Source organism: Panthera tigris, chromosome D2, assembly GCF_018350195.1.
Source record: "Panthera tigris isolate Pti1 chromosome D2, P.tigris_Pti1_mat1.1, whole genome shotgun sequence".
NCBI classification, from domain to species: domain Eukaryota; kingdom Metazoa; phylum Chordata; class Mammalia; order Carnivora; family Felidae; genus Panthera; species Panthera tigris.
The window spans coordinates 80,322,480-80,345,622 of record NC_056670.1 but is presented as its reverse complement, the minus strand read 5'-3'; the positions used below and the strand labels follow the sequence as shown (position 1 = coordinate 80,345,622).

At 48.5% G+C, this 23,143-nt stretch overlaps 1 protein-coding gene across 5 annotated transcripts in view; it reads left to right on the top strand.

Annotated features, from left to right (window-relative positions):
• Positions 1 to 277: 277 nt before the first annotated feature.
• Positions 278 to 23,143, top strand: part of UROS (uroporphyrinogen III synthase) — a 35,328-nt gene continuing 12,462 nt past the window's right edge. For 2 of the 5 annotated variants that reach the window (XM_042960380.1, XM_042960384.1), the window contains exons 1-5: positions 278 to 512; positions 10,690 to 10,778; positions 10,961 to 11,044; positions 12,579 to 12,675; positions 15,753 to 15,827. In XM_042960380.1, the coding sequence (XP_042816314.1) occupies positions 10,716 to 10,778; positions 10,961 to 11,044; positions 12,579 to 12,675; positions 15,753 to 15,827 (319 nt within the window). In that variant the 5' untranslated portion in view covers positions 278 to 512; positions 10,690 to 10,715. Of the gene's footprint in view, positions 513 to 4,875; positions 4,991 to 9,774; positions 9,930 to 10,689; positions 10,779 to 10,960; positions 11,045 to 12,578; positions 12,676 to 15,752; positions 15,828 to 23,143 lie in introns of all 5 variants that reach the window. The other 3 variants (XM_042960383.1, XM_042960382.1, XM_042960381.1) reach the window with 3 other exon arrangements.

Here is a 23,143-nt window from a genome sequence, read left to right as displayed (position 1 = left end):
CCTCCAACCCGCCCTACCGGACCCACCCATGCAAGCCGAGGGGGTGAGAGATCACGAAGAACCTCGGCGCTGAGTCGGTGTCAACCTCAGAACCCCTGCTGGATTCCACGGCCCTGATACCTAGGAGTCAAGTCCAGTGTGGGGTCCTATTTTGGCATTTCCTTCCCCCGCCTCCATCCTCCCTTACTCCCTACTACGCTCCCCACCCCCTTCGCTCAGTGGTTCGACCCTTCTCGGCCCCACCTCCCCGGGCCTGGGCGTCGGTGCGCATGCGCGAACTCCAGCTGTGCGCTGCTCTGGCTCCCAGACCCCGGCCGCGCCGCTGGTGCCTCGCGGCCGCGCGCAGGCCGTTTCCATGGCAGCAGAGGCCACGCGGTGAGGGGGCCTCCCACCCGGCTCCCAGCTCCCACAGCTGCATCTCCGGCTCCTTGGCACCGCGAGATACCGCCCCCGACGGGGCGCCCGCCGAGTGCCCCTGCCCCTAGCCTTTCGGGCCTCTGCAGCCCGGCGAGGTAGGTGTCGCCGCCCACGGTGCCGACGATGACACCGAGGCCTAGCGGGAGCGTGACGAGTAGCGAGCGGAGCTCCGAGGCCGCTGCTGGCTTGGGCGGGGGTCCCTGGCCTCCGGGGCAGCGGTCGCCCCGAACGGAAGGTCGCCGGATGCGTACAGATGCCCGCGCGCCAGGCTCAGGCCCGGCCCCGAGGGGGCACCCCAACACCGTCAGTGGCATAACCATGTCAGCGACTGAACGAATCCCCCCCTAAGCCCTGCCCCTAGCCGACGCTCTTGAAGCGCATTTCTGGACCCGAAAGTGTCTTTAACCTTCAATGCTTCGGGTCCAGTGGGGAAATCTGAATTACAGACCAGAGCCTACTTTGAGAGAATAGAGAGTGGAGGGGACTATGGTGCTGCTGCAGCCGGTTGTGGCCCAGTCGACCTCCCCGCCCAGTGCTGTCAGATCTTTACGTGGCAAGAGCCCCCCGGGGTTCTGGAGTTTTACAAGGTCCATCCTGATTGTTAACACCTGTGCCAAATAAAATTCAGCTCCTAATCAGATTTCTCACCTTCTGAGCAGAAGGTCTATGGTTTAAGCATTCTCTCCTCTGTAAAATGAGGAAAGTGGGTTGGAGAGCTGTGACCCTAAAAATGGAAGGCACTGCCCCTAGTAGTGAGGTGGCTACTGCCCAGAGGGTTAAGCAGACCCTTTCTCAGTGATCTTTCGGCAGCAGGAAATGGGAGTCAGGGTGACGTAAGGGTTGCCAGAGCCCAAGTCCCCATGAGTGTTTTCTGTAAGTTTCATCTTTCCTGAGAGTCTCCGCTACCAGGCCACCATATGGATGCTGGCAGACCCGCGTATCAGGAATTCACATCTGATGGGGTAGCTTAAAATGACCCCTTTGGGCCCCACAACTGTGCAAAAACATCTTCCTGTAACGTACAAGACAGGAAGCTGTAGGGGGGAAAAAAAACACCTATCACAAGGCTCAAATTAGAAAAAAGACTCGGAAGGCATGGTGCCAGTGTATGAACAGAGTTGCGCTCAGACAGCACGGGTAATTTTTAAGTATACGGTTGAGTGGCACGAGGTATATCCGCATTATTGTGCAACAGTCACCCCATCCATCCCCAGACCTTCTTTATCTTGCAAAAACCAAACTGTGTGTCCACTAAACTGTAATTCCTCAGTTCCTACCCTCCGCACAACGGGCCCCGGAAACCCCCACTTTGTTCTCTGCCTTTATGAATTTGGGCTATTGTAGTGGAATCATATAATGTGTATTCTTCTGTGGCAGCTCATTTCACTGAGTGTAAAGTCCTCAGCGTTCATCCATGTTGTAGCAGGTGTCAGAATTTCCTTTTTTTTTTTTTAGGGTTGACTAATACTCCATTGTACGTATATGTCGCATTTTGTTTATGCATTTGACCATTGGTGGGCACGTGGGTTGCCACCACCTTTTGACTTTTGTGAATAAGCTGTGAACTTGGACATAAAAATACCTGTTGAGGTCCCTGCTGTTAAATTTTGGGGTGTATATACCCAGAAGTGGAACTGTTGGATCATACGATAATTCTACGTTTACTGTTTTTTGAAGACCTATACTTTTTGGTATTTTGCAAAGTTTCCAGGCATGGCTTTGACAAGAGATCGGGGGGAAAGCCTTACTTGCACCCTCAGACTAGCTCCCGGGTTGAGGTCATGGTCAGGGTGTAGAGTATCTTAAAAGAGCCTAGATGGTAGGCCTGGCTTAAATTCCGCCGCTGCCACTAGCTGTGCTGTGTGACTATGGTACGTTGCTCAGTCCTTCAGAGTTTTGGTTTCCTCTTTGGTGAAATACGGATAATAATACCTACCTTGCTGGTCTAAATGGGGGTGGAGATCCTGCCATGTAAAATGCTTGGCCCCTTAAAGAACACAGGGTAAGCGCTTAATAAAAGGGCAGCTGTTGTTACTGTTGAGAGAGCAGCAGGACACAGCTAGAAAGTGTGCGTTCGAGAACCTGGCTCTTTCTTAGCAGCGAAGTGGTCTTGATCAAGTCATTTCTCTGTTTGTGTAAGGAAAAGAGATCATTTCCCCTGCTCCGGAGATGCTGGGTAAATCTGAAGTGTTGTTTTCCCTCAGTGTGAACTAATATTTACCGAGCATCCCCTGTGGGGAAGGAAGTCCGTCAAACAGCCAGCAGTCCAGAGGGTCCCGTCCACTGCACGATCGCAGGGCCTGAGACCAAGAGCAGAGCAGCCTAGACCAGAACACAGGCCTCCGCCCCCCAGCGCAAACCCCTTCCCCTCCCCCGAGCCTCTTCCCAAAGTCCAGAGCGGCTCAGGTACAATCCTCCTTATTTAAAAGCCTGGGAATAGCCCCGCTTGTTTCCTGTTCCTGGTTCCCTCCTATTCCTGCTGCGAGGCAGGTTAGCAGGAGTTTCTTCAAACAGGGAGCTTTCAACTTGGTTCGGGACAAATGCAGGGATAATAGAATTCCTGAGGCTGTACTGGCTCCCCAGGCTGCCGTGTCCAAGTGCCACAAACTGGGCAGTATATACGGTGGAAATATATTGTCTCAGTCAGTGGTAGAGACTAGAATTCTACGACCAAGATGTCATTAGGGTTGGTTCCTTCTGAGGGCTGTCAGGAGACATCTGCTCTGTGCCTCTCCCCCCGCCCCGTTCTGGTAGCTTTCTGGCCATCTGACATCCCTCGGCTTGTCAATACCTCGCCCCGATCTCAGCCTTATCTTCACAGGTCTTTCCCCCAGTGCGTGCGTGCGTGCGTGCGTGTGTGTGTGTGTGTGTGTGTGTGTCCGCCTCTCCCCTTGTCATCGGATACCAGCCCTATTGGATTAGGGCCCACCCTAATGACCTCATTTTAACTTGACTACATGGCAAGGACCCTGTTTCCAAATAAGGTCACATTCTGAGGGATGAGGATTAGGACTTCAACACATAAATCTTGGATTCAAAGCCTAACAGCCCAAGTGCAGGGATTTACCATTTCACTGCTAGCTCTCCACAGCAAGCGACCGGATGACGGGTATGTGAACTTCTTGATGGGAACAACTGAAGGAGCCTGTGTGGAGATGCACATCGCCGAGAAGGGCATCGTTCATTTTTTGAGAACCGCCCCCCCTCGCCGCCCCAATCCCTAGAATACTCCAGGCTCTAGTCAACAAAAGCATCTCAGCTGGCTTTACCCGTCTCCAACCTGTTCGGCACGAATCCGCTGCTGGACTCCTGTTTTAATGTCACCAGACCTTCCATACAAAGTAGCTGGAATGTGCACACATCATCCTAAGGCATCGGCCACAGCAGAGTATGAATTCTGAATCAGAGGAGCCCTGGGCCCCGATGCAGACTTTTAAAGCCTTTCTTCTGAGTGCTGGCAGTTTGCAGTAGGCAGTACTTCTGTGTGTGTGTCTGTCTCTCTCAGTCTCTCTCTCTCTCTCTGTCAACACTTAGCTCACAGTTCTGTGGTTGTCAGTCTCCCCCCACCAGCCTTGGAGCATCTTGAGAGTGGGTGTTAAGTGTTATTTGTCCCTTAACCAGCACCCAGTTCCCAGCATCACACAGAAGAGATTCAGTGTATCTTGGGTAAACGAAAGTAGGATTGCAGAGCCCCTCCCTGTCTCGTTGAGAGCCACGTTTCTGGCCTGGAAGGCCAGCCGGTCCTTTCTTAGTTCCCCTTGTTGGTAAAATCCAGGAGCTTCTGCAAGGTGAGCAAGGCAGAATACGGCACACCAGGAACTCCAAAGAGTAAGTCCTGCCAAAGAACCGGGCTCAGCTGCTCCCCAAGCGCATCGCATGGTTCTCTTTGACTTGCCCATCATCCGGAACTGCCCGCTCGGTGCCTGGTATCTCCCATATGTGTGCGTTGGGGTGGGGAGGTACCCCTGCAACGACTCTCCACCCCACTGCCTGCCTTGCCAGTGATGGCCTCGTTTCTCCTCTTCAGAGCAAGACTGAGTCGTCTTCCCTTCCTGTACCTACGTCTTTACCTCTACTTTATTCTGGCACTTGCTCTATTATGGACTGAATTGTGCCGCACCCCCCCCCCCCCGCCCCCACCAATTCATATGTTCCAGCCCTAATCCCCAATGTGACTTTACTTGGATATAGGGCCTTTAAAGAGGTATTGAAGAGGGGCACCTGGCTGGCTCAGTCGGTCTAGCATGTGACTCTTGATCTCAGGGTCATGAGTTCAAGCCCCATTTTGGGCATGGAGCCTATTCAAAAAAGGAAAAAAAAAAAAAAAGCAGTAATGATTAGATGAGGTCACTGGGAGGTCAAGCTCTAATACAATAGCCACCAGGTGGAGGCCTAATCCTGTGGGTCCGGTGTCCTTTACCAGAAAAGGAGACACCAGCGGTCTCTCTCTGTGCACAGAGGAAAGACCACGTGAGCACGGCCAGGAGGCACTCGCCCCTAAGCCGGGAAGAGAGCTCTCACCAGGAACCAACCGTGAGAACACCTTGATCTTGGACTCCCAGCCTCCAGAACTGTGAGCAAATAAATGTCTGCTGTTTAGCCCCCCGAGTCTTTGGAATTCTGGTATCGATGGGATTGCACTCTGCAGAGGTGCCTTCCTTCTCCTTTGCTAGGGTCTCCCCTGCCCACTGCCCAACTTGACCTGGCATTGCCTGGGTGCTGGAGGGCTCTGACCTGGGCCTCCTTCCCCTGTCACCCAGGTCCCGGGACTTCAGAAGACTCCCTCTACACACTGACACTGCCCAAATCCCTGTCCTTTGACCCGACTCCCCCCGGAGCCCAAACTGCCTACCCAGTTTCTCCATTTGGGCATTTGGTGCCAGGACTGTCCGACTCATTTACCACTGCAGCGGACCTAGTAAATGCTGTAACATTCGTACAGCACGTCGTGGTAAACAGATGAGGTATACAGTTCCCAGGTAAAGGCAGCCGGCCCTGGCTGGGGCTGCCGTGGTTCTGGCTGCCCTGGGCCCCACCAGCTGCCCCGGGGGCCGAGAGGACCAAGCCCGCAGGCATGCCTGTAAGCCGTTCACAGCACACGAACGAACGGGCTGAGGCGCACGGGTGTGGAACAGGCATCCTCAAACATGGTCCGTCCCGAACGAATCTTTGTCCCCATCCCTTCGCATGCCCCGGCAGGGCTCCCATCCTCCGGCTGTTCGGGTTATAAACCCAACTCCTCTTTCCTCCACCCTGCACCAGCCCCAGTAAATGCTGTTGGCCCCACCTTCAGAACACATCCGAGGGGACGCCTCCCCACTTCGCCTGCCAACCCCTACCCAGGCCCTGCGGGTAGGAGTTGGCACAAGAAGCCCTGAGGAGGGCGAGCCTGAGAGACAGAAGTCTGGGGCGGCCGGAGTGCAGAGGCGGGAGTGGAGACCCCGGGGCTGGACCCTGCCGGGCCTCGTTGGGTCATATCAGGGAGTTTGGATCTGATCTCGACAGGAGTGGGAAGGTTCTTATTGACGGATTTACTTCTCCCGGCCCTTTCTCATTTCTGCTTGCCCTTTCCTCCTGCAGGGTAACAGGAGGCGGGGAAGTGTGGTATCACAGAGCAGGCGCAGGACTGAGGGGCAAGGGATCTGACGCTGCTTTACCGCCCACGATGTGATCTTGTTTCTCCTCTGTTAAGTGGGGCAAACCTCTGCGTTACCGAGCTGTCGGGGTGCCAAGTGACTCAGAGGACATAACAATGACCACTGACACGTTTACTGAGCACCTACCATACACCAAAGACTGACTGAATGCTTCAGTTGTATGAAAACGATGAGGTCGGCCCGTTTTATGGGTGAGGAAGCTGCCGTAGAGAGGACAGAACTCCAGAGTCCCTGAGCTGATAAGTGGCAGAGCCGGGTGGCATTCACAGACAGGCGGGCTGGCTCTCAAGGCTGTGCTCCCAACGCCTAGGCTGTGCTGCCTCTCCTATCCTTTGCAGACCCCACCCAGGGTTTGGGAGAACAGAAAATAAAAAGTATCACTCTGGTACAGAGTGCTTAGATTAATAACGCAGACACGTGAAAGCAAAGCCCATCTACCCACCGCAAATAGAGAAAATACTTCTTCTGGGTTCTTCCCTGTGGTTGTCTTAGGTAATAAAATTGATGGCTCCAGGATAATAACCATTAAGAGATTCCGTGAGCTGTGCTACTGGACTTGAGAACTAAAAATCAGATTATTACCCTTATTCCTTCTCTGCCCGTGCTCACAGCACCTCTAATGCAACATTCAGAGAAACCACCGCTGATGATTCTGTGCCTGGCTAGCGCCCCATGTCATCAAGTTCAGTGAGAAACCCATCACCTGATAAGTGCACAGAGATAGTCCTGCTAACACATCACTCATTTTCTTAGTCATTTAAGAATTAAAGTTGATCATGTTTTGAGACTAGATTCCCCACTAATTGACTGGTACCATTCACTGTATATTAAGCACATTCGGCCCAGGGCAGAATCCCAGGGCTCAGAGAAAGGTCTACAGGGCGTGGGGGTGGAGGGGAGTGGACAGGGGGAGTCCCAAAAGGTCCTGCAGAGCCAAAGGATCTGCCGCAAAGGCCTGGGGACTGGGTGACAGACACTGCCCTTAGCAGAGGAAATGGTCACCAGGGGGAGGCCTGGCTCACGGGGCAGCTGAGGTGCACGTGTTTCCACAGGCACTCGTGTGCATGGCGTCAGCTGCCCTACACGTGGGGGATGACTTCTGTGCCTGGAATGGCTTCTGTCCAAATGGCTTTCTTTCTCCCATCATCAGGGTTTAGAGAATGGCATTACTGCAACTTCTCCCAGACCAAGGAAAGGTCCAGAACATTCCCATCCACATTCCAGCCGGCAGGGAGGCAGGGGGAGAGAGTAGGGGCGTGGCACTTCCCGCTAAGGGCAGGACCCACAAAGTGTGCGCCTCGCCCACCCCCCACCCTCTGCCCTTCGCTTGTGTCCTGAGGGCCAGAACCTAGTCACCAGGCCACATCCAGGCACGGTTTCATTTGGGGCAACCACGTGCCCTGCCCTGTTAACGACAAGGGAGTCCATTTCTATGAGAGAAAAGGGCAGACTGGGTATTTGGGAGCCAGTGGCGACGCTGGCCACACCTGCCACTCCAAGTAAGACTTGGCCAGTTAGGCCTCCATGGCATCTTGACTTTTTCTTTGTCGGGCTTATCACACCCACTCTGTCATCGTCTTTACGTGTAAAATGTCGGTTTTATCCTCCGGTAAAGATGAGGCAGGAATCGTACTGTATCCCCAGTGCCTAGTACACAGTAACTGTTTAGAAATAGTTGTTGCCTCAGTGATAGGATTACACTGAACACACCTCAAGCTTAGGTGGGATTCAAAGAAGAAAGACATTTTCGCCTAGCGGCAACCATCAGGCCGCGGACCGATGGTTTCACCCTGAATTACGTCACTGCATCCTGTTAACTCTGTCTTCACTGTGAATCCCCGATCCAGCCGCTTCCTAACGGTGCCACTGCCCAGTGTCCACGGAAGCCAGAGACCCTTCAGAAGCGCAAACCAGTGTCATCGCTTCTGGTCCTGCTGCAGCCCGTCTGTGGACCCATTTCTTGTGGGGCCCAAGTCCGCCTTGTGCTTTGCACTGGAGCCACACTTACCCTTCTCTCCTGGGGACATGCCCGCCCCCTTCCTGACACTGGAACAGGTTTCCCCACTGCCATTGTCATTCTGATCTCAACTAAGACGCCATCTCAGAGGTGGCCCTGGGGAGGCGACCAGCTATCGGCACCCGGTCACCTCTCCTACATCACCTTACAGCACTTGGTAGTACTTGAACTTGTCCCCCCTTCCCCAGTAAATAATGCAGACCTAATGCCCCTGAGGCAGATTCCAGGCGTCACTGCCTGAGAACAATATAGAAACATTTTTGTGAGAGACTGGCTCCTCGAATCTGAAAGCAACACTAACATATCCTTTGAAAACTTGGGGTCCCATATCCCAGAGCCTACAACTGTGGCGGGGATGGGCTGGGGCTGAGGTCGGTGGCCCAGAACGGCTTCCTTCCAACAGTATTACGCCTCCATCTTTTAAGCCCCTCAATCGTTGCTCGTTCTGTGTGCCTGAAAACACGTATGCAGCAACAGAAAATGCTCAGTTTTACCTGCCACTCAGTGACCTACAGATTCCTGGAGCCCCAGAAGGGGCTATCGGCATCAGTCAGGGTTCAAGCAGAGAAACAGAACTGGTGGGGGATATGGATTAGGATTACCGCAAGCAACTGCCTCATGCAAGTGTGAGACCCAGGGCGCAAGCCTCCGAGAAGGGCAGGCCGGCCCAGGCAGAGCTGAAGCTGTGTCCACAGGTGGAAGCCTGGGTTCTGCCCTTACGGCCTTCCACCGACCGGAGGAGGCCCTCCCAGGTTATCTAGGATAATCTCCCTGGCTAAAAGCCACCTGATGATAGATTTTATTGTGTCTCCAAAATACCTAGGTCAGCGCTCGTGAATAAATGGGGACTAGATCCTAGCCGGGCTGACACGTGAGCATGACCATCTCAGAAAGGCGGGTTCCCGGTTTCCCAAAAGACAGACCCATTCCCAACGACCTCAGGAAACAATAGAAAAAATACTGCCTACTTCCTCAGTCTCTGTAGCTAACAGCTCAGTGGCAGCAGTAATTAGAACTTGATTTCATAATTATTATTTGTTCACCCAGGGTTGGTTGCTTAGATACAAAGCAATTCATTTTGAGCCAGATTTTCCTTAAGACGCCCCGCAGATATTATAATGTTCCAGAGCCTATTCAGTAATAACAAGTAATGGCTCTCAAAGTTAACACATTTCTGCTCGAAACAATATGTGCTGTTTGACTGTTACCAACCACTTGCATAGTAGTTAGTAAGTAACTGGTGGGCCTCATGCTACTCACGGGATAGTAATCCACATTTCAGTCAGGATTTATTCCACAGTTCTCCAGCAGCATTTATTTTGAGGCCTTTGGGGTAGTCATATTAAATTCCACCCCCACCCTACGCCTGGATACAAAAGAATTTAATGTCTATTGTAAAAAAAAAAAAAAAAAATGTGGATAATACAGGAAGAGGTGAACAAGAAAACAATCACCCTAACCTGCCCCCCAGGAATAATTATCAGTAGTATTTTGATGCATATCCTTTCATATATATGTATATATAAGATCAATAAAGTCACACTATTCATGCATCCTATTTTTTTAACATTATTTGGTGATCCATGTAATTAAGTTATTAATGACTCTTCTAATGATTTCATCTAATGATGTACCATTCCCTCAACGTTGGACATTTACTTTGTTTCCCATTGTTAATACTAGGATACAATCTTACCACTAGAAGAGGAGTAAGTCCTGGAGACCTAATGGACAACGTGGTGATTATAGTCAACAATACTGTATTATAAACCTCAGAGTTCCCGGGAGAGTTCACCTCAACTGTTCTCACCACAAAAAAGAGATAATTAGGAGGCATGGTAAAGCCACTACTGTAGTCATCACACTGCAGTATAGAAATGTATCAAATGAACAGCTAACTACCTGACAGTTACAAATTTACACAGTGTCCTATGTCAGTTATATCTCAAAAAAAAAAAAAAAAGAATACCAGGATGGACATCTTCATGTTAGTTTTTGCACACATTTATGAGTAGTGCCTTCGTATTTGTTCTTAGAAGCGAAATTATAGGAAGAAAGAGTATGAAATATACAAGGCTCTTGATACATATCAACGAATTCTTTTCCAGGTCGTTAGATGACTTTCGAAAGGTTTCTCATAATATTTGACAACATTTATAACCCATCATTTGAAAAGTAGAAAGGTCAATAGAATTATTTCCTAAAGAGCTTATGAACTATTTAGTATGTTTACCCTGAAACAGAAGTAATTGTTTATTTCCTTAAAATAATTTCTCTATTATTGACAATACAACCCCAAATTTGTATCGCTTCTATTTATGAGCCTTAAATGTGTGGCCCGGACACTGGCTTTCCCTAATGGCTTTCATCTGCCTTTCCGAGTGATATCAAGTGCCAGCATGCTGTCCCTTGGCCTTATCAGCGACAGGGTCTTCAGAAGGAACAAGCACGTGAACGCTAAGTCATTGTGGGCGAGGGACAGGTCCCCTCAGCCAGCAGTTGATTACCTTCTTCCCCTGCTTCTATCCCATCGATAACTGCTCAGGAAGAGTCCTTGAGCTCTAATTAGGATCCATCTGTCTCCCTGCTCTGTCACAGCACCCTGTAAGGATTGCCAGGCGATAATGAAGGTTCTTTTACTAAAAGACCCTAAGGAGGATGACTGTGGCCAAGATCCATATATCAGGGTAAGTGCCTGAGGCTCCTGGTCCCGCGAGGCCTAACAGTGTCTTACTACGACGGTGAGGGGTGGTGGTGGGGTATCTGCTAACCCTCTACGGGGCCGACACCAAGTAAGTCGTGACTGTGACCCTTTCCTTATTTTCCACACAACCCTGGCCAATGCAGAACTATATTCTTGTATTTGCAGGAACTAGGATTATATGGACTTGAAGCCACTCTGATCCCTGTTTTATCATTTGAGTTTTTGTCTCTTTCCAGTTTTTCTGAGAAGGTAAGATCTGTCAGTGTCCGAGTACCATAATTTCTGAGTCTCTGTAGAATCGTTGCCCACCCAAACCGGAAGGATTTCTTCACCATCCCCTCATTTCACTAGCAAACTTGAAACAGGGGTGGCCCAGCCTCACCTGGCCCCAGGGGAGGTGGCTCTTGGACCGCCCGTGAGTCCCCACCAGCTCCCCCAGAAAGCCTCCCTGTCCCAGAGGTGGGGTCTGTGGGGGCCGGGAGAGCAGGTTGCAGGGGGCTCTCAGCAGTGGGGCCCTTCCAGTGTGCCCTCCCACTCACCTGCCCGCCCTGACCACGCGCCGCATGGGTGTTACCATCCCGTTTTAGAGCCAGGCCCCAGGTTGGGCCACTCAGCCGAGGCCCCCAGCAAGTAAGAAGGCTGCTGCGCAGGGCGTCCACTCTGCTGCCGGTGATGCCATTGTAGATCCTGCTGGACAAAGCCTCAGGAAAGACTCGCAAACATTTCACATCAAAGACTCAGTGCTCAGGCCACCTCATCAGTGTGCAACCGGCCCCAGGGGCGGAGCACCTTCGGGGCGCCTCCCCCAGAGCTCCTTTCTAGACACGCGGGCCCACAGCCAGGGTGGTTCCATGGGACTGGGGTGCCCAGCCCTGCTCCCGGGCCCCACACCTGTGTGAGCGCCAGGGTCACCCCTCCTGCTGTGCACAGCACAACCCTGCCAGCAGCTCTGTACGGAAGCATGTTTCTTCCTTTTGATTTGGGCCGAATACTGCATTATTCATTCAGTAATTTACCTGGCAAACATCCATCTGGCATCTGTTCCGTCCAAGGCACTGGGCTGAGTGCTGAGGGAACCACGTAAGCGGGGCCCCAAGAGGCACGCTCTTCCATAAGCAGCCCTGAAAGGCACCAAAGACCTCATCGCTTGAGATCACGTCTTAGACTCGTGCTCATACAGATACCAGAGTTTCCACACGGTCATCTCCCATCTCCACCAGCCAGCGTGCTCCCTGGGGGCCTTCCAGAGCCCTCATGAAGCACCCTACAGAACGAGGAGGGGCACGGGCATGTCCTTGAGCCCTGGCCCTGCCACTCATGTTGGGCCATCTCCTTAGGCTTTGTCTTCATCTAGGAGATGACAATAACCCCACCCATCTCACATGGTGAAGATTCCAGTTTTATTACAGACGCAGGTCCAATCTGCCCTCCTGCCTGCACCCCACCCAAGCCCAGGCTGGGCCAGATTGTCCCTCTCTGCACCTGTCATACCTGCCACCCTACAGTCCTCTTTCCTGTCCCTCCCCTAGACCGTGAGCTGCTCAAGGGAAATGCCATGAACAGTGAATTCACCTGCATTCGCCTGAGTGCATGAATGGTGAATTCACATGAATGGTTCACAGTTCCAGGCATTTAGTAAGCTTCCAATAGGTGCTGAGTGGACCGGTGGGTGGGTGGATGGATAGATGGATGGATGGAATTTATTCTTGTAAAACATTGGAATTCTGGGAAATGTTGAATTTGATCTTTATGTAAAACGCCTTTGTTACTGTTTGGTGTGCAGCTGTCTCATCCTGAAGGCTATGGGGGCCTCATTTTTACCAGCCCCAGAGCAGTGGAAGCAGTGGAACTGTGTTTGGAGAAAGACAATAAAACTGAAGGTAAGTGGGGGTGGGGGGAGGGCGAGTACCTGGGTGGTTCGGTCAGTTAAGCACCTGACTCTTGATTTTGGCTCAGGTCGTGGGATCAAGTCCCACATGGGCCTCCAGTGCTGAGTGTGGAGTCTGCTTAGGATTCTCTCTCTCCTTCTCTGTCCCCCTTCCCCTGCTAGCATTCTCACTCTCAAAAAAAAAAAAAAAAAAAAAAAAAACCCCAAAACCTGAAGGTAGGGGAGACACTGTTGTGAATTCCACTGGAATTTACTCCAATTCTTCCCACTGGGGATATCAGATTCCAGAAATAGCTGCCCTTCAGGTTGGAAAAATCTCAGTGACTTTTAGTTCAAAAAAGTATTCAGGTACCAAGTCACTTCACGTTCGTGTAAACTTTGGAGGAAGCAGAAAATGACCATTCTCCTTATAAGCTGACTCTTGATGTCCCACACAAAGTGACACATTAACCCGGTAGCCTTCTACCACTACGCCTAGTGGTGCCATGTCACAGATACTGCTTTGGGACACAGGTGACAGGGCTGGCTCCTGAAGTCCCCAGTCCCTGGGTAGTTCACCTGCCAGGTGATCCTCTCTGTCCTCAGCATATACTGGTTGCAGTCTCTTTCCTCAAGGGGATGATGAAAAGACCCAACAACTTTGAGAAAATGGTCCGTGCATGCCAGGCACTTAATGACAGGACCATCCCTTAAACCCTTCTTCCTACCTCCTTCTCTCGCCATCAGAACATGTGAACAGGGCCCAGGTTTCAAACTGAACAGCCACGTTAGTCTTTGCAGTCAGACCACTTTGTGGCTAACATTTATGGAGTGCCTAATGTGTACCAGGCCCTGTTAAATACTTTCCGTTTGTTACCTCATTTATTACTAGACTGCTGGCCAGAGGCATATGTACGGTGGTCCTGTTTTACAGATGACAAAGCTGAGGCTGGGGAAGCGCTTGTCCAAGGCCATGGAACCAGTCGGTGCACAGCCAGGCTTCAGACCCAGGCGTGACCAGCCCTAGTTATTCTAAGCAGTGGAGGCAGCAGTCAGGGGTCATTACAGAATGGCTTTGCAGCAGGTTAGGCCTGGGTTCAGATGGCCACTCTGACCTTGGCGAGTTCCTTGACCTCACTGAGCCTTGCTTTCCTTGTCTGTAAAGTGGGCATAATAAATAATCCTTCCATCCCAGGATCATCACTTCTTTTTTTTTTTAATTTTTTAACGTTTTATTTTTATTTTTTGAGAGACAGAGAGAGAGAGAGCATGAGCAGGGGAGGGGCAGAGAGAGAGGGAGACACAGAATCCAAAGTAGGCTCCAGGCTCCAAGCTGTCTGCACAGAGCTTGATGCGGGGTTTGAACCCATGAATGCAAGATCATGACCTGAGCTGAAGTCAAATGCTCAACTGACTGAGCCACCCAGGTGCCCCCAGGATCATCACTTCTAACTACTAGCTAGCTAAACTTACCAAGTGCCTTCTCTGTGCCAGACCCCATACTAAATGCTTTACCCCTGAGGTAGATATGACTCACCAGAGCTTGAAGAGCAGAGGGTGTGAAACTTGCCAAGACCACAGGGTCTGTAAGTTGTAGACTGGTGATTCCAGCTACCAGTCTGAGTCCCAAAAAGAAGCATTCAGGATGTTCCCTGGCACATGGCAGGCTAGTGGGGAATAAGTGGCAGTGGTGAATGGTTATTGTCTCTCTACAGTTAATTAGGCTTCCGTTATAAGCTAAAAAATCACCTTCTTGATGGTGTATACACATTCACCTCCTGCTAAAGAGAAATATCAGCTACGAGGCTCGGAGAATGGTTTGCTCACATGCGATAGGTAATTTTCAGATAAACATTATTTACATGGGTTGGGGAGGAAAGAAGGTGAAACTCAATCTCCGGTTACTTTTTGAAAAGAAATTACCCCCAGGGCACCTGGCCAGCTCAGTCGGTAGAGCATCCAACAGCCCCATGCTGGGTGTAGAGATTACTTAAAAAAAATAAAAATCTTTAAAAAGAGGTAAATAAAAGAAAAGGAGATTTCCAATGGGAGTGCAAAGGGTTGTGTCACACTTAAATATAAGGGAGAGTTCTGCTCATAACTGGATTCTAAGAAGGGAGAGCGCATATTTCCTTGTCTTCTAAAAAAAGTGTTCAATACTGAACACTGCTCAATATTGAACCCCCAGTGGCCTGATGTATTCGTACAACCCATTTTCTCTTTGTAGTTCTTTAATCCACATTTAGAGATGTTTCTTTTTGTCGTAAAATGGTAGTGTTCTCCATTAAAGTGTGTCTGCTATGAACTTGAAATTTATTATCTTTCTTTGACCTAATGGAAACATGAGTCCTCTCCTCGGAGATCACAGCTTCTTGACTGCTTCTAGATTTATGTCCCAAATAAAACCAGTTGGATTGCTTTATTAGATATTAAGTTGCCACCTTTCAATGACCAGTGACTTTTTCTTTAAAAGTCTAAATTTTTAGGGGCTGGTTCATTCAGAAGAGCATGCGACTCTTGATCTCAAGGTCATGAGTTTGAGCCCCAAGTTGGGTGTAGATGTGACTAAAAAAAAATTTTTTTATTAAGTCTAGATTTTTACATTAAAAATTTTTTTTATTAGAGATAAAAAGAGAGAATCTGTGAGTAAGGGAGGAGAAGGAGGGAAAGAGAGCATCCCACGACCCTGGGATCATGACCTGAGCCAAAATCAAGAGTCAGACACCCAACCTACCCAGCTATCCAGGCACCCCTAGATTTTAAATTTTTAATGTCACCCTTCAAATCAATTCTTCAAGTCATATTTGTTCTCTGGTACACACTAAAAATGCTTCTAGTGCCAACTGTGGAAACGAGTTAATATTTTACTCACGGCATACTGAAACATTTACCAAGGTGATTTTTAAAAATTTGCCTGCTGAATACGAACAGAATAAAAATGGAATTTTAGTTCGAGGTGCTTCTCTTTATATTTGGTCATTAATAGTTTGCCTTGTTCACAGGCGTCTTAGGATGAACAGGCAGCCTCGGGCAACAGTGCAAATGGCCACCATGATATCTGCAACTCACATATCATTCCATGTTTTACAGTCTGGAAACACTCTCTGAAAGAAAAGTGGAATGCTAAGTCAGTGTACGTGGTTGGAAGTGCTACCTCTTCTCTAGGTAAGCAATGCAGGTAAAGGTAAAAGGCCACAGAATTATTGCGATATTATGTATTTGTTGGTCTTTGTCCCAGTACCTGGCACAAAGCTCCTTGAGGAGGTTTTAACCCTTGGTATTTGCTAAGTGATAAGAAAGATGAAGTTATTCATAACAGACCTCTTTCAGTTACACCTGAGTTTATATTAATGAGGTGGCTTTTGGAAAACTGCAAAGGATGGGGGGGGGGGGCTGGTTGCCAGGGGAACCAACCTTGGGATTAGAGAGGGTGGTCTCCTGTCTCCCCCACCTCCAAGGAGGAGAGTGGGGCTGGAGGTTGAGTTAATCATCAGCGACCAGTGATGTAATTCATCGTGCCTGTGTAATGAAACCTTCATAAAACCCAAAAGGATGGTGCCCCAGACAGGTGCTGGGAGGGTGGTGCACCTGGAGGGGGTGTGGAAGCACTCTGCACCCGCCCCCCTTGCTCTGCGCATCTCTTCCATTTGTGTCCTTTGAAATATCCTTTGTAATAAGTAGGCAATAGTTAGCAAACCATTTGCCTGAGTTCTGTGAGCAAATGATCCAACCCAACCCACATTCGCTAACCAGAGTACCAAAGCATGACTATGGTAGTAGCAGAGAGTACAGGAGAGAAAACCAAGGGTTTTTCATTCCGCAATGACTTAGCCTTGTTTATTTAAAAAAACAAAAACAAAAACAAAAAAACACAAAAAAACACTGTAGTTCAAAATACGATTTTTTGCTTATTAAATTTACAAATAACTAGTTAAGTATAGAATGCCGCTGGTAAGGGTACAGTGAAACAAATATATTCAAATATTGCTAAGTAGCATTAAGAATTGGTTCATATGTTTTCAGAAATACTTGATCAGTATGTATCAAAAGCTCTATTACATTGGCACCTGGCTGGCTCAGTAGGTAGAGCATGGGACTCTTGATCTCAGGGTTGTAAGTTCAAGCCCCATGTTGGGCATAGAGCTTACTTAAAAAAAATGAAGTAAAATCTTTTTTTTCCAGTTATTAAATATTTATTCAATGTAGTTCTTAAGTTCTATTACAATGGAAATTTTGAATTTTTCATTGGTGCCTAAGTTATCAGCTCAAGAGGCATGGTACCCTGGCTCCAGAAAACTCTGACTAGGCTTATGTAGTGGGTCCAGGGCAGGACCCTATAAACTCACACAGCGTTCTGCATTGGGTTTGTCCCCATATTGAAATTCATTTTTTTTTTTCAATTAAACTAAATTTCTTTTTTTTAATTTAAACCCAAGTTACTTAACATACAACGCAATAATGATTTCAGGAATAGAATTTAGTGATTTATCACTTACATATAACACCCAGTGCTCATCCCAGCAAGTTTAATGCCCATCACCCATTTAGCCCATCCCCCCACCCATAAAATAAAGTCTTTAAAAAATAAGAAAAAATTTTAAAAGCTCTATTACAAGGTTTGTACCCTTTGGCCCACTAATCCCTTTTCTGATAAATCTAGACAAAGGTAATAATCCAAAATAGGGGAAATTAAGTGTTTTTATTATTATTATTTTTTTTAATGTTTATTTTTGACGGAGAGAGAGACAGAGCATGAGTGTGGGAGGGGCAGAGAGAGAGGGAGACACAGAATCTGAAGCAGGCTCCAGGCACCGAGCTGTCAGCACGGAAACCAACGCGGAGCTCGAACTCATGAGCTGTGAGATCATGACCTGAGCTGAAGTCGGACGCTCAACCGACTGAGCCACCCAGGTACCCTTGAAGTGGTTTTGATGTGAGACTATATCCTAGCATTAGTTATAGTCATGAAAAAAGGAAAGCCCCCAATAGGGAAACAGTAATCATCTATGTGATGATTATGTAGCTTCTTCTTTTACATACTTTTTATTTGGAAGGAAATTCACAGAAAACTTACAATACAAAGAACTCAGTCTTTCCTGGACTCCTGGAGAGTAAGTTGCCAACATGATGCCCCCATCGCCTGCAAATATTTGAGTGTAGATTCCCCACAAAGACATTTCTGTATAGCCACAACCATCAAATTTAAGAAATTAACACACATATATTGGTACCTCCTAATTCTCACTAACATCTCTCATAGCTGAAGGGTTAAGTTCAGAATCACGTCATACATCTCGTCAGGTCTTGTTAGTTTCTTGCAGGTTGAAACGATGCCTCCATCTGTCTTTGGCTTTGTGACCTTGACACTTTCAGAGTACGGACCATTTGTTTTGTAGACGGTCCCCCAATTCAGGTTTGTCTGATATTTTTCTCATCATTACATTCATTCAGGTTATATATGTCTGGCAGGAATATCACAAGCAATGCTGTTTTTCTCCTTGACGCTCACCCATCATTCCAATTTGCTCTCTTACTGGGAATGTCCTTTGTCATCCCTTGATTTAGGTGATGTGAGGCTTCTCCACTGTGAAGCTACTGTTTTTCCCCTTGAAATTAATAAGTGCTTTGTGGGGAGGTACTTTGAGAATATATGATAATGTATTCTTTCTTTTTTTCTTGAGTAGTCTCTACACCCAATGTGGGGCTTGGGCTCACAACTCCAAGATGAAGAGCCACATGTTGTACCTATTGAGCCGGTCAGGTGCCCCTGATTAATTGTCATCACACTGTCAATTTATTCAATTACTTATTTATATCAGTATGGATTCGTGGTTTCCTCGTTTAAAGATTACAACCCATTACTAAGTCTATTTATTTTATTGCTCAAATTATCCCTGATGTGGCCATTGGCAACCCCTTTAAGGTGACTTCTGTGTCCTTTTGGCACGTCCCATCATTCTCTGAGTACTTCCTCCTTTGCTGGTGCAAAAGGATGTTCCCGGTATGTTCTGTCTTTCCTGTCACAGCCCTGAAATCAAGCACTTTCCCTAAGAACCAGGGTTCCTATCAGCGGAGAGGGGTATTTAGCAGCCGTCATGTGGCTGCTCGGTGTATTCATCACCCTTGGACTTCACTGCTCACAGTCATTTTCAGCACACAGAGACAGGGAATACATAATTTTACACACACACACACCCCAATGTTCACATATCCTCATTTATAGTGGAAACCATGAGTTTATTCCACCACCCCCAATTACAGTCCGACACCACGGGGCTTATTCTGGGTCTTTCACTTTTATATTTGTGGCCCCCATCTCTGACAGGGAGAAACCTCATACATTTACCTATTTGACCAGTGTCCCTGTAAGGAATCGGTCTCCCCTGGTCCCACCCTCACAGGGTTTCTGACCTCACATCGGTCACTCCTCCACAATGACACTCCCGTTACTCTGCCCCACCTGAGGGCCTTCGGACCGAAACGTTCAAAAGGAGCGGGGGGAGCAGAGAGGCTAGGGGGTCTTTTTAAATGATTTTGAAGGATTTTTATAGCATAGGAAAGATACAATATATAACACTAAGGAAAAAGCAGGAGGCAATACAGATAGATATCTGATATAATTTCACTTTAATCAAAAAATGCAGGGACTATACTATACCAGAGAGTCCTCTCTATCCTCCAAGGAGCCTGAAAGGAGCAGGGCCTCACGGAGATACTTGCCGGAGTATGTAATGTTCGTAACCAAATCAGTCACAACAGGCAAAAGGTGGGAACAACCCAAATATCCACTGACAGATAAATGGAGAGATAAAATGTGGCATATGCAGGCCACAGAACATCATGCAGACATAAAAAGCAAGGAAGGGTGCCTGGGTGGTTCTGTTGGTTAAATGTCTGGCATTGGCTCGGGTTGTGATCATGGTTCATGAGTTTGAGCCCCACACTGTGGCTTTGGATCCTCTGTCTCCCTCTCTTCCTGCCCCTCCCTTTTTCGAGCTCTCTCTCTCTCTCTCTCTCTCTCTCAAAAATAAACATTAAAAAAAAAAAAGGAAGGAAACTCTGACATCTGCTACAATATGGAAGAACCTTGAAAACATTGCACTAAGTGAAATGAGCCAGATGCAAAAAGATAATGATGCCGTATGATTCCACTTATATGAGGCTCATAGAGCAGTCAAACTCAAAGAGACCAAAGGTGCAGTAGAGGTTTGCAAGGCCTGAGTCAGGGGAAGTAGGAAATTATTGTTTAATTTGGTGTAGAGTTTCTATTTGGGAGGATGAAAAAGTTCTGTAAGTGGATACTGGTGGTGGTTATGAATGTACTTAATGCCGCTGAGTTATACACTTACTCAGTTAAATGGTTAAAATGGTAAATTTTATGTTATGTATTTTTACTACCGTAAGAACAAAACCTGAAAGGAAATAGCCAAACACTAAAGGTATTTATCTCCAGATGGTGGTATTACAATGGTTTTTATCATTTTTAAAATACTTTCAACCTTATCCAAACAGTCTTGAAATTGTTATTTAAAAAAAATTTTTTAATGTTTATTTTTGAAGGAGAGAGACACAGAGTGTGAGTGGGGGAGGGGCAGAGAGAGAGGGAGACACAGAATCTGAAATCGGCTCCAGGCTGCGAGCTGTCAGCACGGAGCCCGACGCGGGGCTCGAACTCACGAGTCTTGAGATCATGACTGAGCCGCCCAGGTACCCCATATGTTATTTTTAAAGCACAGAGGTAAACAGTGAATCATTAAAAGTCAACCTTACAAATGAACATAAAAATTCAGCATTTGGGGCACCTGGGTGGCTCCATCGGTTAAGCATACATCTTCGGCTCAGGTCATGATTTCATTGTCGAGAGTTGGAGCCCCACATTAGGCTCTGTGCTGACAGCTCGGAGCCTAGAGCCTGCTTCGGATTCTGTGTCTCCCTCTCTCTCTGTCTCTCTGTCTCTCTCTCTCTCAAAAATAAATACACGTTAAAAAAAACTTTTTTTAAACTAAGCATTAGGGGTGCCCGGGTGGCTCAGTTGGTTAAGTGACCAACTTCAGCTCAGGTCATGATCTCACGGTTCGTGAGATCGAGCCCCGTGTCAGGCTCTGTGCTGACAGCTCAGAGCCTGGAGCCTGCTTCGGATTCTGCATCTCTCTCTCTCTCTCTGCCCCTCCCCTGCTCATGCTCTGTGTCTTTCTGTCTCTCAATAATAAATAAACGTTTAAAAAAAAATTTTTTTTAAAGTAAGCATTAAACAATGCTTAGCAATTATGAGTAAATCAATGTACAGCTTTGTTGCAAAACAGTTCAGTTTGTCCAAATGAATTTTGAAACACTGGGGGAAGTTGCGGCATGAGTGAAAGTAGTTTAAAAATGAAAAGCCCTCTTTCCAGAGAACAAAATGACGTAAGGCGGACACCAGCTGCGAGCTGCCTGTCTAATTAAGAGCTGATGCTTAGCTTTTCAGTACAGTGCGACCTGCGCCTGGGAGCCCTGCAGATCAGCAGAGGGGGAGTCAGGCCTTGGTTGCCAAGGAAACCGTCCCCACTCCCCCCCCCCAAATCAGTTAAGACTTTGCTTGCACCTTCTTTTGCTGTTTTCTGAAGTAGAAGAGGGAAGCAAATCATAGAGGCAATTTCCGACCATCAAAGACAGTGTGTTTGTAAATTGTTCCATTTTGATTCTTGTGCTGCCTCCAGTCTGGTCTCGTGCTTTGCATCTCACTGTTCTGTCAAGTGAGAAGAAAACCCCACAGCGGAAGCGGTGACATGGGAAGAGAAAGCTGAGATGGAGCTGGCATCCCCTGTGGCCCAGGCGGCAGGGCCCGGTCCGATGGGGACCCGCTGGCCCCGGCCTGCTCCCTGTTCATTCAGCTGTGAAGGAAAAGGGCGCGTTCTAAATGCTAGAAACATTATGACCAGAGGAGAGATGTAATTCGAATTTCGCAGCTGTAGAAAAATCTCCTGGGAGAGGAGACCCTGGCCGGCTCTGTTGGGCCCCACACTGGGCGCAGAGATTACTTTGAAAGAGAAGGAAAAAAAATCTCTTTGGAGAAACCAATCGGTCTTAACATGGAAGTCAATCACCCAACTTTGGAACCTTCTTAGTTCACTTTGCAGACACGATGTGCACAAGGAGCTCTCTCTGGCAGGTGCAGGGAAGAGGACTTCCTTGAACGCCTGGACATTTCTGTTGATCCTGAGGCTCAGCCAAGAGACTGGAGAGTTAGAGGACGTTAAACACTGACAGCCAGAGGAATCCAGGCCCGTGTGTTAGTCATCATCTGCTGCGTAACCCATTGCCCCAAAACGTAGTGGCTAGAAACAACAAGCATCTAATTGCTCACGGTTTCCTTGAGGCAGAAGTCTGGGAATGGCTTAGTTGGGTCCCTCCGGCTCAGGGTCTGTCACCAGGCCGCAGACACCTCGAGGCTTGACTCGGGGGCTCTGCTTCCAAGACCCTGCACGTGGATCCACCCCCCAGCCCTCACGTGGTCCTCTCTAAAGGGCCACCTCCCGGCCCTGCTGGGAGACAGTCCAAGAGCCAGCTTGAAAGAGAGCATCCAAGCCAGAAGCCAGTCTTTCCGTAATCAGGCTTGCAAGTGACACCATCTCCGTCTGCCATCTTCCTTTTGTGTAAATGGAGTCAGTCCAGCCCACACCCAAGGGGAGGGGATGCCACAGGGGTGTGAGCACCGAGGTGACTGGGAGCCTTTTCACAGGAGCCCCTCTGGCTCCCCCAGAAGCTGGGGATCAGGGCCGGAGACGGAAAGGTAGGGATGTGTCTCACAGTGGAAATGGAAACCGGGTCCGGTGAGCAGCAAGCAGTCAAGGTCCATCAAGGAAACGTGTCTGTGTCTCTTCATAAATACTGACTCGACTCACAGTCCTGTAGATATTATTAACTACTAATAGATGGAGACTATTTTGTAAGTCTGTTGTTGGTCTGCATAAAATCTCTGGGAATGTCATTTTGGTTGGAAAGTTTCTGCTTAATAAGATTTCCATTTGTATCGAAAAAGCAGCGTTGGTTGGCTGCGGGCTGATCCCCTGCGGCTCAGCCGGCCTCCCTGGGGGGAAGCCGCCTCCCTGGCCGCCCAGAAGTGGGGTCCCCTAGCTCCCCCATCTGACTGCCAGTCTGGTACCTGGGAGCCACTGAGTGGCCCTCATTACTTGGCCTTGTCGACCCGGAACAATTCCTCTGTGGAACACAGCTTAGCACTGAACAACTCAGGACTCGGACAGACGCTGTGTAAGGTAACTTCACTCTGAGGTGTGTATGTGCACCGTCGGAATGAATTACCATCTACACCTACTCGTGTAAGTCCTACTGCCATTTCTGCGTCCCCGTCACACGTCAGGCACTGTGCCGTGCACTTTATGTATGTCTTTTCACAAGGAAGGTCTTATTAAGCCCATTTTCCTGACTTAAAAAAACCAAGCCTAAGAGAGGAGGTGTGATTTACCAGTCACACGCCTCCAAAG